A 14,876-nucleotide genomic window follows, 5' to 3' on the forward strand; every position below is an offset into this window, starting at 1 on the left:
AAAGCAATGGAAATGGGAGATGGAAAATTTGGTATGAAGAATAGAAGTCAATTTGACCTTGCCAAAGGGTGAGAAGAAGGGGGTAATTTGAAAAAAAAACTGGAAAGGTAAATTGTGACCTGGTTGTTAAGAGCTTTAAATGCTATACAGAGAATTATATTCAGTCCTTGTAATAATTAAAATGGTTGGTTGTCATAAACTGTAAGAGTTAAAATGATTGAGGTCATAAACTGTAGTGATTAAAATAGTGGAAGACTTAAATTGTAGTAGATATAATAGTGGATGAGTAAATTGTGACCGCAGAAAATATGTTTTCACTACAGTGTCTTGTTTCAAATCAAATATAAGGTGGTCGCCAGGGAAATATTCCCAATTATGAATATACCCAAGTCAACTTGGTTTTATAGAGAATTTAATTAATAATACAATGAGGAATTAAAGAAAGAGAGAAAGTAAGAAAGGAATAAGTATGAAGGGCCTTAAGCCAACATGGCCTAGACCTGAGTCTTAAGAGAGAGATCAGTCAGTCCTTAATCACTCATCACAAGATCTGTCCAAGCAAGGATTCTAGTGACACCAGGCCAGCTCCATCTCAGCTGCCTTCACCAGCTCAATCCTCCTCTGAATGTAGCTGAGCTCCTATTTAAAGGGCATTTTCTCCTATGTCACCTCCCCTAAGTTCTTCCATCTACCAATCACAGTAGATGTTTTCCAAAGGACAGCCCATTCTGAATTCACACCTGAGTAGACTAAACTTTTGAGTAATTCACACCTGAGTAGACTAAAATCTCTGAGTAAGTTTCTCACCTCTTTGTTCCTTGTAAGTTCACAAGTTGCCTGACCTTTATAGGTACTTAGCACCCCTTTGTATTAGTTCTAAAAATAGGCATGGCTTAAGTATGGGTTTAAGTATTTTTCATTGTTCAGCAAGGAGTTTTCTCCCCTAAAGCAGGCTTAAGTATGGGTGGAGTAGAGGTCTTCACATTTTTGATCTAAGTAGAGTTCACTGCCCAAATGGGGAATGGTCTTAATCCAATCTTATAAAGTAGGGTCTGGGAATTTTTAAGGTTCACATCCTATAGGTAGTAAGGAGTCATTGGAATTTATTAAATTACTCTGTGCATCTTATAGTTCACTTGTTTAGTTATTTTTCATTTATGTCTGAATCTTTGTGAGTCCACTTTGGGGTCTTGGCAAAGATACTTAAGGCTGCCATTTCTTCCTCTAGCTCATTTTACAAATGAGGAAACTGAGGCAAACTGTTAAATGACATGCCTAGGATCAAACAGGCAGGAAGTGTCTGATTCCATATTTGAAGCCAGGACCTTCTGTCTTCACTCCTGGCTTTCTATCCACCATGCTACCTAGCTGCCTGCATCTTTTTTGTTTTGTCATGGTGCCTGTAATTATTGCATCATGTGTTATTGACAGCAAGGAAGGATCAGAAAAATCATGAGCTTTCCTACCTGAGCTTTTAGCATCCTTGGAAGGAGAATGGGTGGGATTAGAGTTGCTGCTCCTCTTGAGAAGAGTAGAAGGAACACAGAATCAAGATGCAGCGTATCTTATTAATACAAGAGATCTAGCATTCCAATTCTCTTGCCTCGAGGCAAATATTGTGAAGCAGGATGGGAAGAAGGATGGATGATAGTGTTTTCAACTCTGCCTCTGCATTCAAATGAATACAAAGGAAAATAGACAGAGGAGAGAAGGGAACTGCCAGGCTCTCCTTTTTGTTAAGAGAGAATCCCCTTTAAGCTTAGTTATGATTGCATTTTGCCTGGCCATTGAGGTCAAGCCAAGCTTTCTGCTGTCAATTCTGATGGTACACAGAAGTGGAGACATTACACATATAATGGGGTTTTCCAGTTTGCCACATTTGAAAGGATTCAATTTACCTTGGCTAAAGAAGCTTCTCTTCCCAAAGTAATACCAAGTATGAAAGAAAGAAAAAGAGAAGGAAAGTAAAGGAAGGAAGGAATGATGGGAAGTAGGGAAAGGGAGAGAAAGGAAAGGAAGGAAGAAAGAAGGAATTGTCATTGCTTTTCAGGCATGTCCAATTCTTTATGATCCCATTTGGGCTTTTTTTTTTTTCGTCAAAAATACTGGAATGGTTTGTTACTTTCTTCTCCAACTCATTTTACAAATGAAGAAACTGAAGCAAATAGAGTTAATTAAGTGAGTTACGGCACACAACTAGAAAGTGCCCGAGTTCAAATATAGACATAGGACTTCCTGACTCTGCGTCTGACTTTCTACCCACTATGCCACTTAGCTGCCCAAGGAAGGAATACTTGCTCCAAAAAGAAATAGAAAACAGCTCAATGTCTCCATTAATACAATTCAGTTCAACAAATAGTTATTGAAAAGGCTGTGTAGTGTAGTGTAGCAGAAAGAATACTGGAATTGGAATCAGAAAACTTTGAAACTTTGTTTTGAATCTTGGTGTTGCCTCTGTTCTGTGATCATGGAGCAAATCTCATAAGATCCATGGGCCTCAGTTTTGTCATCTGCAAAATACCTTTAATGATACATTTCTTGTCCCATGGGGAAAAGCATCCTATAAATGTTAGTTTTTTATTTTCTGAATATATTGGACAATAAAGAGGACATGAAAAAGAGTTAAGTCTCTGCCATCAATCTGATTCAAAAACTTTTATCCCGGGGTCCATGAATTTGTGTTTTTTTTAAAAGTAATTTTGACAATTCTTTCAATATAGTTGGTTTCTTTTATAATCCTATATATTTTATTTTATGAATTAACAGCATGATTCTAAGAAGGGATTTAGTCTGGGCTTCACTAGATTAACAAAAAGATCCATGACACACAAAAGAATCAAAACAGGTAGATAATAATCCCAAATGGCACAGGATTTAGTACCTCACTGGATTGTAAAGGTGCTAAAAAGTCCAGGAGTTTAGAGGATGAAATTAAGAATGCTTTTTATTGCCCACAGTCCAAACTCCTCATCACCCTCCTCTCTCCGACTTCCTGATAATATGAGATCCTTAAGGGGAGAGAGAGAGAGAGAGAGAGAGAGAGAGAGAGAGAGAGAGAGAGAGAGAGAGAGAGAGAGAGAGAGAGAGAGAGAGAGAGAGAGAGAGGGAGAGAGAGACAGAGAGAGACAGAGAGAGAGACAGAGAGAGAGAGAGAGAGACAGAGAGAGAGAGACAGAGAGAGAGAGAGAGAGAGTAAATCTTATTGTTTTAGGTATCTCACTACCCAGGACAATACTTGGCACAGAATGGGTACTTTAAAAAGAGGTACTATAAATAATAATGATATGAGAAATAGGAGAATACCAACAAGTTTGTAAATAACAATCTTTACTCCTTTCCCCCTCAATAGTACCTAGGGGAATATAGATATTATTTCTTTTCTGTATTCAGTGATTCACCTAACTATCTGTCTATCTATCTATCTATCTATCTATCTATCTATCTATCTATCTATCTATCTATCTATCTGTCTGTCTGTAGATCTGTCTGCCTACCCATTGATAGATATAGAAAGATATATTATATATATATATATATATGTATGTCTGTTTCTATGTATGTGTGTGTCTCTCTCTCCATATATACATACATATATATAACATATATATATACACAAACATATATCTATATCTATATCTATATCTATATATATATATGATGTTAGGGGGTAAATATTGTGTACTTTTCTCCCATGACAGGTATTTCAGAGAAGAAACACAGGGCAGCTGGATTTCTTCAAACGCTGGAGGAGCTATGTGGAAGGCTTTGGTGATCCCATGAAGGAGTTCTGGTTTGGTATGAGCTCTGAAAATTTTTAGGGGATACTGATGAAGGGTGGATGGATGGATGGATGATCCTTATCTTGAAAGGCTGGCAGCTTGTTAGAGCATTCAGAGTTCACAAAGGCAGGTTCATACAATATCGACCTGTAGAGTCAATGAATTAGAGTAGCCATATAGTGAGACTTCATGGCAGATTTTAAGATACTCTAGGCTTGGGGAATGGCTGGGGATAGATACTATGAGAGTAACTTTTATTCCTGTGATTTAGTCTTTTAGCATTTGCTTGGAGCCCAGGAAAAGTTAATTGCCAGCTCTGTAGAAAGAGATAGAAAAAATTGAGGGAACAATGGATTGAATGGGACTCAGGGCTGTCCCTCTAGTAATTTTAGTGTTCCTTGAGGCCTCATCACTAATGTCAGTAATTATATGGATTTTATCTCCTTTTCTTTTTCCTGCCCCAACTGTGGTGAAGGTGCTCTTGACTAATGAAAAGGCCAGGGAAGTGAGAATCATTTGGTTGAAGAAATGATCCTTAGTTCCTAATTAAACAAAAATGGATAATAGTTGCTACCCCTTTAGCTGCAGACATTCTCTCTATGCATTTCTTGTTAATGCTTGTGCCTGCTCTGGGAGTTAAATGGATGACAAATAGTATATACTTCATTTTAAAGATTAGACAACTGACAGGTAGCTTGCTGGAGGAGGTCTTAGATCAATGGTGAAATCCTTTTCTTCTCTTTCTTTCTATCCTTTCCCCACACCATATGGGGAAATAACATTTTACAGTCAAAAGCAAAGAAGACTAGTTTTATATTGTGAGACTTCGATTCTGCTCGGTGTCTTGTTGACAGGGTGCAATACAAATTTCTTGAGTGGTCAATTAATTGAACTTTTATTCCTTATTTCAGGACTTGAGAAGCTACACAATCTTACCACTGGAACACCAGTCCGCTATGAAGTACGGGTAGACTTACAGACAGCAAATGAGTCTGCCTATGCTGTCTATGACTTTTTCCAAGTGGCCTCTAGCAAGGACAGATACAAGCTGACAGTAGGGAAATACAGAGGCACAGCAGGTAAGGATGCTGGGTTCATTCTTTTGTCTGATGGTTTGGTTACTGCAAGCCACTGATGAGCTCAAATCACTAAACCCAGGTTACTAAAAGCAAGGGACTGGAAGAAGTGGCAGAGATGATTTCTGATGCACTGAGGCAAAATGATCTTTGAAAGATTATAGAGAATAGAAAGCTGTGGTAGACCTGGAAAAGAGCACTTGTTATCCAGATTTTCAGAAAAGGGAGGACAGATTGAATTAATGAACTCTAGGCCAGCATGGAAGAGCTGATCTCTGGTATTCCTATACTCTGGGCAATGTGTAACCTAGTTAAGTTGCTTGAGCCTAGGAGTAATATGATGAAAATAAGTTTTTGAAGTAGATCAGTTGGCCAGAGGTATCTAGAATGGATTGATATGGATGTGATGTATGTGAGAAATGCTCTAGTCTGGGAGAACATCCAATATTGTGATAATATGAATAGTAATGAGGATTGAGATAAGGGAAATTATAGTATGTATGGAGTAGAATGGAGACAAAGCTATGGGCATGAGACATTTTGAAGAATATATGAAATATTGAATATATGAGAAATAAATAAAGAATACTTTCATGGTATAGAGCCAGAGTACTATTCAATTCCAATTTAACAAACATTTATTAAATACCTACTATGTGCAAGATACCAAATGACAAACAGATGACCTCTAAGGCTCCTTCCAACTCAAAATTTATGATCTCAAACCCCTATTATAGTTGTGTGTGAGATAAAAATGATGAAGAGTACCCCACTCAACTGTGTGAGATAAAAATAAGCATGTGTCCCACTCACTTAAATAAACAAGACCTGGAGTCAGAAGGTAGGAGTGAAAAGAGGCAGTTGTTTATTCCCTCCATGAAAGAGAACATTTCAATGATGGGCTAAGAAGTGCCAACAGACTGGGCAGCAAACAGGCAATATATACAAGGTCCCAAAACAAGGCTCCTCTCCGATCCCTTATCGGGCCCCCACATCAATCCTTGATCCACAATCCAAAACACCTGTACTCCCAACCTAGTTCAGGTGAGGTAAGGGGAGAAACCAAGTTGTTCATTGCCCTTTCTGTCTTTCATATGTCTCCTTCCAAGGCTTGCAATTCTGATTATAGCACACTCAATTCTGTTTCACACAGTGACATTCACTGAAAGTGAGATTCCAGAGGAGATCCTTATTTGGGGGGGATTGGGTCAACTTTATTTTGGAACATATTGAATTTGAGGTGATGGAAAATAGACTCAAGTGGACATGTCCAGTAAAGGTCTAGAGCTAGACTCTGAATGCAAAGAAAAGGCTATAGACATACATTTAAAATAATGGTATCCATCTTTTCCCAAACTATCTGGTGACATTTGTAGCAAAGAGAGTCTGACTAAGAACTAGTTGAAAGGATACTTGTCATCTTTATAACATGGTACTTTGTGATGCCTATGTGACCTTAGCTAAGTTACTTAACCTCTTCTCTGGGTCTCAGTTTCCTCTTCTCTAAAGTAAGAGAGTTATACTAAATAGGCTCTCAGGTTCATTTCTATTCTAAATCTATGATCCTATGATACTCTCATGCTTTTCTCCTTATACACCAAACAACATCAGCCCTTTAGGTACATTTCTTAGATTTTTCTGCTTTCATCTCTTCTTCCCTGCAGGTGATGCTCTCACTTACCACAATGGATGGAAATTCACCACCTTTGACAGAGACAATGATATTGCTCTCAGCAACTGTGCCCTGACACATCATGGTGGCTGGTGGTATAAGAACTGCCATCTGGCAAACCCCAATGGCCGATATGGAGAAACCAAGCACAGTGAGGTAAACTTTGGACATTTTCTTTTAGGGAGACCTTCTCTTTAGTTCCAGAGAGTTCCAATCTTCCTTCAACCAGTATTTTCAAGCAGACTAATTACAAATAAATTTCCCTTGGCACTTTTCATTTCAGTCGAATTGACTTGCTGTTCTTTGTACAGAAAGACCCATTTCCTATTTCTATGCTTTTGTCTAACCTGTTCCTTGCACCTAGAATGCTCTTCCTACTTATCTGTGCCTTCTAGCAACCTTAGCTTCTTTAAAAGTTCATCTTAAGAGCCAATTTCTTCAAGAAGTCTTTCCTGATTCCCCAGTGGTTAGTGCTCCCTCTGCCCCTAGATTATTTGAATTTATTTTGTATTTTACTTTTCTGCATATATCCATGTATCCTTTCCCTATAGAGAATGGAAACCTCTTTTAAAACCCCTAGAAAACAGGGACTCTTTCCTTTTTGTCCTTGAATCCTGGAGTCTACCTAGCATCATCCTTGGTTTATAATAGGTTCTTATGTGATTGTAGAAAGAAATTGAGTGAGGGGTTGCCCTTAGAAAGAAGTCCTCTGGGCTGGTTTTGCTACTCCTCATCTAACTTTTTTGCTGCTACCATTATCATAGTTTCTCCAAAGACTATGCCTTTGGGACTGGGACTATTCACCTATGTGCTTCCTAGTATCTATTCCTTTCTTTACTGTGTGATCCCATCAGTCTAAACAATTGAGCCAGGCATTAAAAGTGCATTTTTTTTCTGCTAAATTCCAAGGGTGAACTCAGGGAACAAATTATGTACAAATTATGGAAGACATCTAATGTGACATTACATACTTAATTCACCTTCATAGAGATTTAAATATGAATCGAGCTTTTATAGTTGTGTCTCATTCCCCTTCCTAGTTTAGCCTTACTTGGATGCCTAGTTCAAGGCTAAAACCTTTTCCCTTAAGTCCTTGGGGCCCTCAGAAAACAAGGTTCTTTCTGTTTGAGCACATGAAATTGCTCTCTTCCAAACCACCTTAATCTGACTCAGAGGCTCCCCTGGATTTTTCCCATGGAATTTTCTCTGAGTCAGGTTCTTGTTTTCATGTGCACCAAGCCAAGCCCTTTGTACTCTTAAAAATTTCTCCACTGGTTGTTCCATTCATGTCTCGGAGGAGCACCAGTCTTCATATCTAGTATGTGCTGGGTCTAGCTCTGACAGTTTCTGATTCTCTTTTTCAAAAACATCATTACCAGTTGTAATATATTAAAGAAAAATCTTTTGTCTCAGTTCCTAACAAGGGAAATAATATCTGCCTTTCTGGGTTTATGACGATGAACTCAGTAAGTATTTATTGGGCACCTACTATGTGTAAAGCATTTTGAAAACAAGTACAAAAATGTAAGCAACTCTTGCTTTTAAGAATATAATTTTGAAGTCCTTAAATGCTATATAATTTGAGGAAAGTGAAAGTAGTAGGAAATCAAGAGAAGCTTCCTCTAAAAGTTGGCGTGTGAGTTTGAAGCTTCCAGGTAAGCAAAAGATTCTAAGGGCACATAGTGGGAAGGTGGGAGGACATGTGCCAAGTTAGAGGACCAGCAAATTGTCCAGTTTGTCTGAAATGGAGAGTGAGTAAAAGGGAGGAAAAAATAATACAATGGGAGTAAAACACTTTGTCAACTATTTAAAGGCCAGGTTTCCAATTCCATTTATCTAGGACTGGCCTGAGCAGGGTTCCTCCCAATCCACAGATGATGGGAAAAGAGGGCTGAGCCACACAATAGTAAAAGGGGCAGGACATGGAGGGATGAAGGCAGCATAGGAGGATGTGGTGAAGTCTGTGTCTCTGATCAGATATTTAAAATGAGCCACTAGCATGCCTTAAACCCTCACTAGATTCTCTAATGAAAGCCATTCATCTGGTTAATGGGCTTATTTCACTGGCTGCAAGGCATTTAACTCTTCTTTATTATTTACCTTACAAATTAAAATACATAAAGAAACGGTCACTTGGGTCATCCCTTGGCCAGGTCACAAGGTTATTAAGTGAATTGAATATTATTGAACTCACCAGTCAAATGACATAAAACAGAATTTCGTTTTTAGTGAGCTATTTATTTCTCCAGAGGAGAAAACAAGCACTCTGAAATGAAAATGATTTTACACAACTTGCCAATAAGTGTTTCAGTAATTGATAGTCCTCCCCATCTGTGAATATGTGTGTGTGTGTGTGTGTGTGTGTGTGTGTGTGTGTGTGTGTGTGTATCAGTGTCTGTGTGTATCTGTGCTCAGGTATGGGGAAGGAAGCTTAAATCCAATTCCAATCAAGCAGGATTATTTCTCTATGTCAAAGTTCACTCATTTGCCATGCAAGCAACATGGTGCATTGGGAAAAAAATACCAGAATACCAGATATGGAGATAGATGTCTGGGTACCAGTTTGAATCTGTGGGACCTTAGACAAGTCACCAACTTCTCTGAGGCTTCAATTTTCTCATCTATAAAATGGAGATGAATAAGGTGTTCCTAATTAGGAGTCTCTTTCAACTTTAAATTTGTGATCTCCTCACTGCTCAACCCCCTGACTGTTTAAATGCTAATTTCTTCTATTGGAATCCCATATTCTCTCTCCCATAAGATTTAGAACTAGTGCAGAAGAGTGTATAGATTCTTTAACCTTTTGTTTTTATTGCTGGGCTCACATTGAGATCTACTGGGGACCCTGTCAGGAATGAGAAGGCAGTTCCATCTACAAGTATCTAGCTGATTAGACCAAGACTTCTAAAAAAAAAATAGACATTTTGGGGACAAAGCCCTCATTTTCCATATCAACTGCTTAGAACATACAGTTGCTGGAAGGGACCTTAAAGGCCATTGAATCCCACCCACCTCATTTTACAAATGAGGAAACTGAGGCCCAGAGAGACTTGCCTGGCTAGTAAGTGTCTGAACTAGAGTATGAACTAAGATTTTAATTGCAAGTTCTATGAATTATCCACTGTGCCTTCTAGCTGCCCCAATGGTAGACCTTTGGAGATCTTCTGGTCAACTTTCTTCCTTTAAGCAGATAAGCTGGTGACTTTATTTTAGACAAAGTTGTGTAAACTTGCCTAAGCCAGAGCTATGATTATATTTAGTCACCACTGTACCACACTTTTCCTTTGTTTTCTTCTACTATTCAATGACAAATAGGAAATGGTTTAGCAGGCAAAGAAGGATCCCAATCCATTGCCTCCTTTGTCTCCCAAGTTACTTGGATCTTCATGGCTTTTTTTTTCTCTCTAGGGGGTGAACTGGGAGCCATGGAAAGGACATGAATTCTCCATTCCTTACGTGGAGTTGAAGATCCGCCCTCATGGTTTCAGTGGGAGGCATATCCTGGGGAGGAAGAAAAGGATGATAACAGGGAAGAGAATCATCAACAGAAGATCCAACTGACTGGAAACCAGAATGAGAAGAGATCAGTTAAAGCTGGATAGATTTTTGGATGGGGGTGGGCAGATTACTCATTGGTTAAACTTGAATTAAGATCAGAGTGGCTCTATGGGGGATGTGTGTGATCTCTACTTTCTGTTATCTTCAGAAACCCAGTCTACAGGTACATTCCACTTCTGCCAAGTCCCAAGCCATGGAAATTCCCATTTCCTCTCCATCTTCACCAATGCAACATTATCTATACTTAGGATTTAGATTTTCTTTAAAAGTGGTTGCATAGCATGTGAAAGGGAAATGAATACCATACTAGCAAGGATGCTCAGCCTTATTCCATTGGTGTTCTAGTAACATGGGATGGCATGAGAATTCTGTAAAAGACATGTTATCTAGCTCTTTACCAATTAGAAAGCTCCAGAAACTGCTATTTCTTCAATTCTCCCAGAATATATTTTGTATGTGCATGTATCTCCCCACTGATAGAATGTAAGCTCTTTGAGTGAAGAGTCTATTCTATTTTTGTCTTTCTATCCCCAGTACCTGTCTCATAAATAGTCACTTAATAAATGCTTGTTAATTGATTGATTGATATAAGTTTATACAGGAAGACTACCCAATGTAACAGAATGGTTCAACTGTGATGGGTTACCGTCTTTGCCAGACACTTGTCATCCATTGTTCCTGCTTTGGCATTGGGGTTGATCACTGCTCTTTCCCTCACTTAGACATATTGGGAGGGGGAGCAAGTAAAGGAATGGAAGGGGGAAGTCAGGAGTGGGGAGGGTGCCTGAAACAACATGCCTAGTTAATGGGTATTTTTATGAAACCATCCTCTTCCAATATGCCAGATAATAAAGCTTTTACTATGCTGTCCATTTTCCATCCCAAGACACTTCTTAGTCTAATCTGTTTAATTGCTTTTATAGAACTGTTTGCCTTGTGGATTAGTCTGTACTCACTCAGACTTAAAATAATTTGGCATGTTATAAAAATGTATTCTATTGAGTTTCTAGCTCCACCCTGCCTTACTGCCCATCGAGGTCTAATGCCACTCATTTGTCCAGACCTTCCCTAATGCTTGGTGCTGCTATGCAACCCTTTGTGCCTGAATTTTCTGAAATTACTTGATATTGGGAAGCCCCCGAACAGGAGGCTGGGAAGCCTTGATGCTTGGGATGGAAGATTCAGAAAGGTCAGATAATTTTGGCTTTTTTTTTCTTGCCATTTTGGGACATTTTTAGTAAACAATTTGGTGACCATTTCAGTGCTGTACATTTTTGCCCTTGAAAAGAAATAATAAACCACTTGATTAAAAAAAAAAGAACTCACTGGCTTTATTTTTCTCCCTCCTTTCACTCCCACCCCACATAAATACAATTGAACTCAACATTTTGCTCAAGAGTTCAATAAGTTGCAATTTATGCATAATGACGGAAGTTGGTAGAGAGAGGCCCTATTATTTGCTTGATGGCTAATAGAGATAGTGGAAAAGTTAAGAGGTGAGAGAGAGGGAGGGAAAGAGGGAAGGAAATGGCTTGTAAAATCTCAGCCTATTTCGAGAGCTCAGGCATTGCTCATTCATTACCCTTTTAGGCAGAAGTAGTGCCTTGCCGCCTCCAGGTTTTGAAACCTCCTGGGCAATATATGCAAAGAAAAGTCAGCATCCCCAAATATTTTTTAATGCTCTCATTCTTTTTCCTACCCTGTAAACAGTATGCTATATTTGAAAGAGTCCTAGGCCTAGGGTTAGGAGTTCTGGATTAAAATCCTCAATGCCATACTAGTTGAGTGACCCTGAACAAGTCATTTCTCTCTCAGCCTTAGTGTGCACATCTGTAAAATGGGGATAATAATACTTGTATTACCTACTTCACAGTTGAAAAACTATTAATAATAATAAAACATTTATAAATTGCTTTAAGGTTTACAGCACTATTTCCTCACAATAGTACTGTGAGATCCATAGTCATCACCTTCAGGTTTGATGAGTTCAATGATCATCTCTGCTGCTGATTCTCAGATCTCTAAATCCAACTCTTACATCTTTCCTGAGCTCCATTCTTATATCACTAATTAACTTGTATTTTACATATCTTGAATTGGACATCTTACAGATATTTCAAATGCAGACTCTTCCCTTTCTAAGCTTTCCTATTACTTTTGAGAACGTTGAGGAATTTCTCAGTCTGGGTTGAGAAAATCTGGTTTCAGAAAATTTTGCCCATCAACCTGAAGAGTGGTGGCTAAACAGTTTCAGAGATTAATGGGAAATAATAGCTAGGCAGCATTTATAGAGTGCTATAAGGTTTACAAAGTACATTACAGATATCTCATTTTATCCTTGGAATAAAATGAGAAAGTTTGTTTTAAATTATCTTAGGAAACCACATGGTGGAAAATGACTCCAGACAAGGTCTTTGACAAAGTCTTTCTTTAAGTAGAACTTGTCTCAATGTCCAGGTCCCTCTGCAGAGGTTGCATAGCCAGTAGACAACATTCTGTAACAATTTAGGTCAGACAGGTCATGGCCATGTTTATGTAAATATTTAACAACCGGATCTCTGAAAAATGTACACAGATTATATTTGTAAGCTTAATTAATATTATTAATATTTTCTCCACCATGTTCTTAAGTTTAGACAGTTGGCAAAATAATGAATCAAGCCCTGATTTGTATCATTTGATAGTTTTTAAGGTATCAATGAAAATTTAACAACCAGCTCTCTCAAACCAGGTTAAGCCTTTTAAAGGACTAAGGAAGGGAGGTCCAAATGGGAGTGGGGTGGGATACATTTGCCATACAGCTGGCAGCATTTGTTATTTGGGTAGTGAAACAAACACTATTGAGGGGCAGGAAAGAGTGGGTGACTAAATATTTGTACAATTAAAAAGTCCTTTTGATTTAAGACAGCAGAGGTGAGGTAATCTTTCTAGAGAAAGCTTCTGGAATCTCCTATCCAAGGACACCAAATGATTTTCCCAACAGTGGAGAAGACCATCTGTTCTACCATATCCTTGGAGAGCTTATTGTATTTTTATTTCTCGTGTAAGGGCACTACCATGTTCCCATTTACCCTGGCTCAAAACCTCGGTATCACTCTCCGTTCCTCACTCTTATCCACATATCCATTCTGTTGTCAAATCTTGTTTCTACTCTCAAAACATCTATCTTTCCCACCTGCCTCCTATTTTATATTCACACAATCACCACCCTTATTGAATCCCTTGTCACCTCTTTCCTGGACCATTATAATAAGTCATCTAATTGGTGTCCTTGCTTCAAGTCTTTCCTTTATTTAATCCATCCTGCCCTTAGCTGCCCTTAGGAAAATGAGTTCCTAAAAGTATGTGTGCCCATTATCACATCCAACTCCACTGGCTCCCTAGTACCTCCTGGACCAAATAAAAAGTCCTTTTAATAACATGATCTTTCTGCCTTTTCAGGCTTCTGAATTTTATTCTCTGCCACACATTCTACTGTTAGACTGCCTTGGACTTTCTGTGACTTCCTTGTAGTGGTAGCTTAACTCCTTCTGGAAGGAGTCCTTTCCCATAAGACAGCTTTCCTCTGAGATGACCTTCTATATTCTTTGTATTTATTTTGTACCTAATCGTGGTCTTCATCATTCGAACATAAATTCCCCGAGGACAGAGGCTGTTTTTGGGGGGCATTTATTGTATCCCCAGAGCTTAACATAGTGCTTGGCACATGCTTAAGAAGTAACTAATAAATGCTTTTTGACCAAATTTAATTTTTTAATGAGGCAGAATTTAATTTTAATGAGGTAGGAAAATCTAGATAATGAAATGGAAGTGGGAGTCAAAACTAGGGTCTCGAGTCTAAATCCAAAATTCTGCCCATGATCCTGCTCTGCCTCTCTCACTTGGGATGTGGTGGGATGTCAAGGGAGAAGTGAAGAAAGGTGTACCTGATTCAATCTTTCCACTGTGGGGAACAGCTTAGGCAGATGGAAGAATAGGGGATTTCTCAGGGAAGGAGACACGATGGATACTGAGATGTAGATATCATAGATTATAGGTCTGGAACTGGAAAGGATTTAAGAATCCGTCTACTCCAATGTGGCCATTCTACTAATGGGAAAATTGAGGTCCAAGGATGCTATGTGCCTTATCCCAGTAGCAATTCTCTTTTCATTGTGTCAAGCTATCTCCCAAGATTAGCAGTTGGTGTCCAGGTGACTTGCAGATGTAGGGACCAGACACAAAGGAGGTAGCTAGGTAGTATGGTGGGCAGAACTCTGAACTGGAAGTCAGGAAGACTTAAACTCAACTCCTTTCTTAGATATTTACTCATGTGAAAGTGTGACTCTGCTCAAGTCACTTAAAGTCTGCTTTAGTTTCCTCACCTTTAAAATGAGCATGTTAGTAATAGTGCACAATCTTCTAAAGTTGTTGGAGGACAAAATGAGATTATATTTGTAAAGCACTTTTTAATCCTTAAAGTGCTATGTGAAAACTAGTTATTATTACTATTATTCTTGGGCACCTAGGTGGCACAGTGGCTAGAGTGCTGGGCTTGAAGTCAGGAACAACTGAGTTTAAATCTATCCATAGATATTTACTAGTTGTATGACCCTGGGCAAGTCACTTAACCTTGTTTGCCTCAGTTTCCTCATCCATAACATGAGCTGGAGAAGGAAACAGCAAATTACTCTAGTGTTATGTCTAAACAAAAATGATGATGATGATGATGGTACATGGACTATTGTTAAGTGTTGGAAATATAAATAGAAAAATGAGACATTTCTTACTCTCAAGGAGTTCACATTTTAA

General features: G+C 38.6%; 1 protein-coding gene across 1 annotated transcript in view; it reads left to right on the forward strand.

The window, feature by feature from the left end:
• TNN (tenascin N) overlaps positions 1 to 11,406 on the forward strand; it is an 88,847-nt gene extending 77,441 nt beyond the window's left edge. Inside the window, exons 17-20 of the mRNA XM_003340111.4 lie at positions 3,699 to 3,795; positions 4,691 to 4,858; positions 6,520 to 6,683; positions 9,936 to 11,406. Coding sequence (XP_003340159.3) covers positions 3,699 to 3,795; positions 4,691 to 4,858; positions 6,520 to 6,683; positions 9,936 to 10,088 — 582 coding nt within the window. The 3' untranslated portion in view covers positions 10,089 to 11,406. The remainder of the gene's footprint in view (positions 1 to 3,698; positions 3,796 to 4,690; positions 4,859 to 6,519; positions 6,684 to 9,935) is intronic.
• The last annotated feature ends 3,470 nt before the right edge of the window (positions 11,407 to 14,876 follow it).

This window comes from Monodelphis domestica, chromosome 2, assembly GCF_027887165.1.
Source record: "Monodelphis domestica isolate mMonDom1 chromosome 2, mMonDom1.pri, whole genome shotgun sequence".
Taxonomy (NCBI): domain Eukaryota; kingdom Metazoa; phylum Chordata; class Mammalia; order Didelphimorphia; family Didelphidae; genus Monodelphis; species Monodelphis domestica.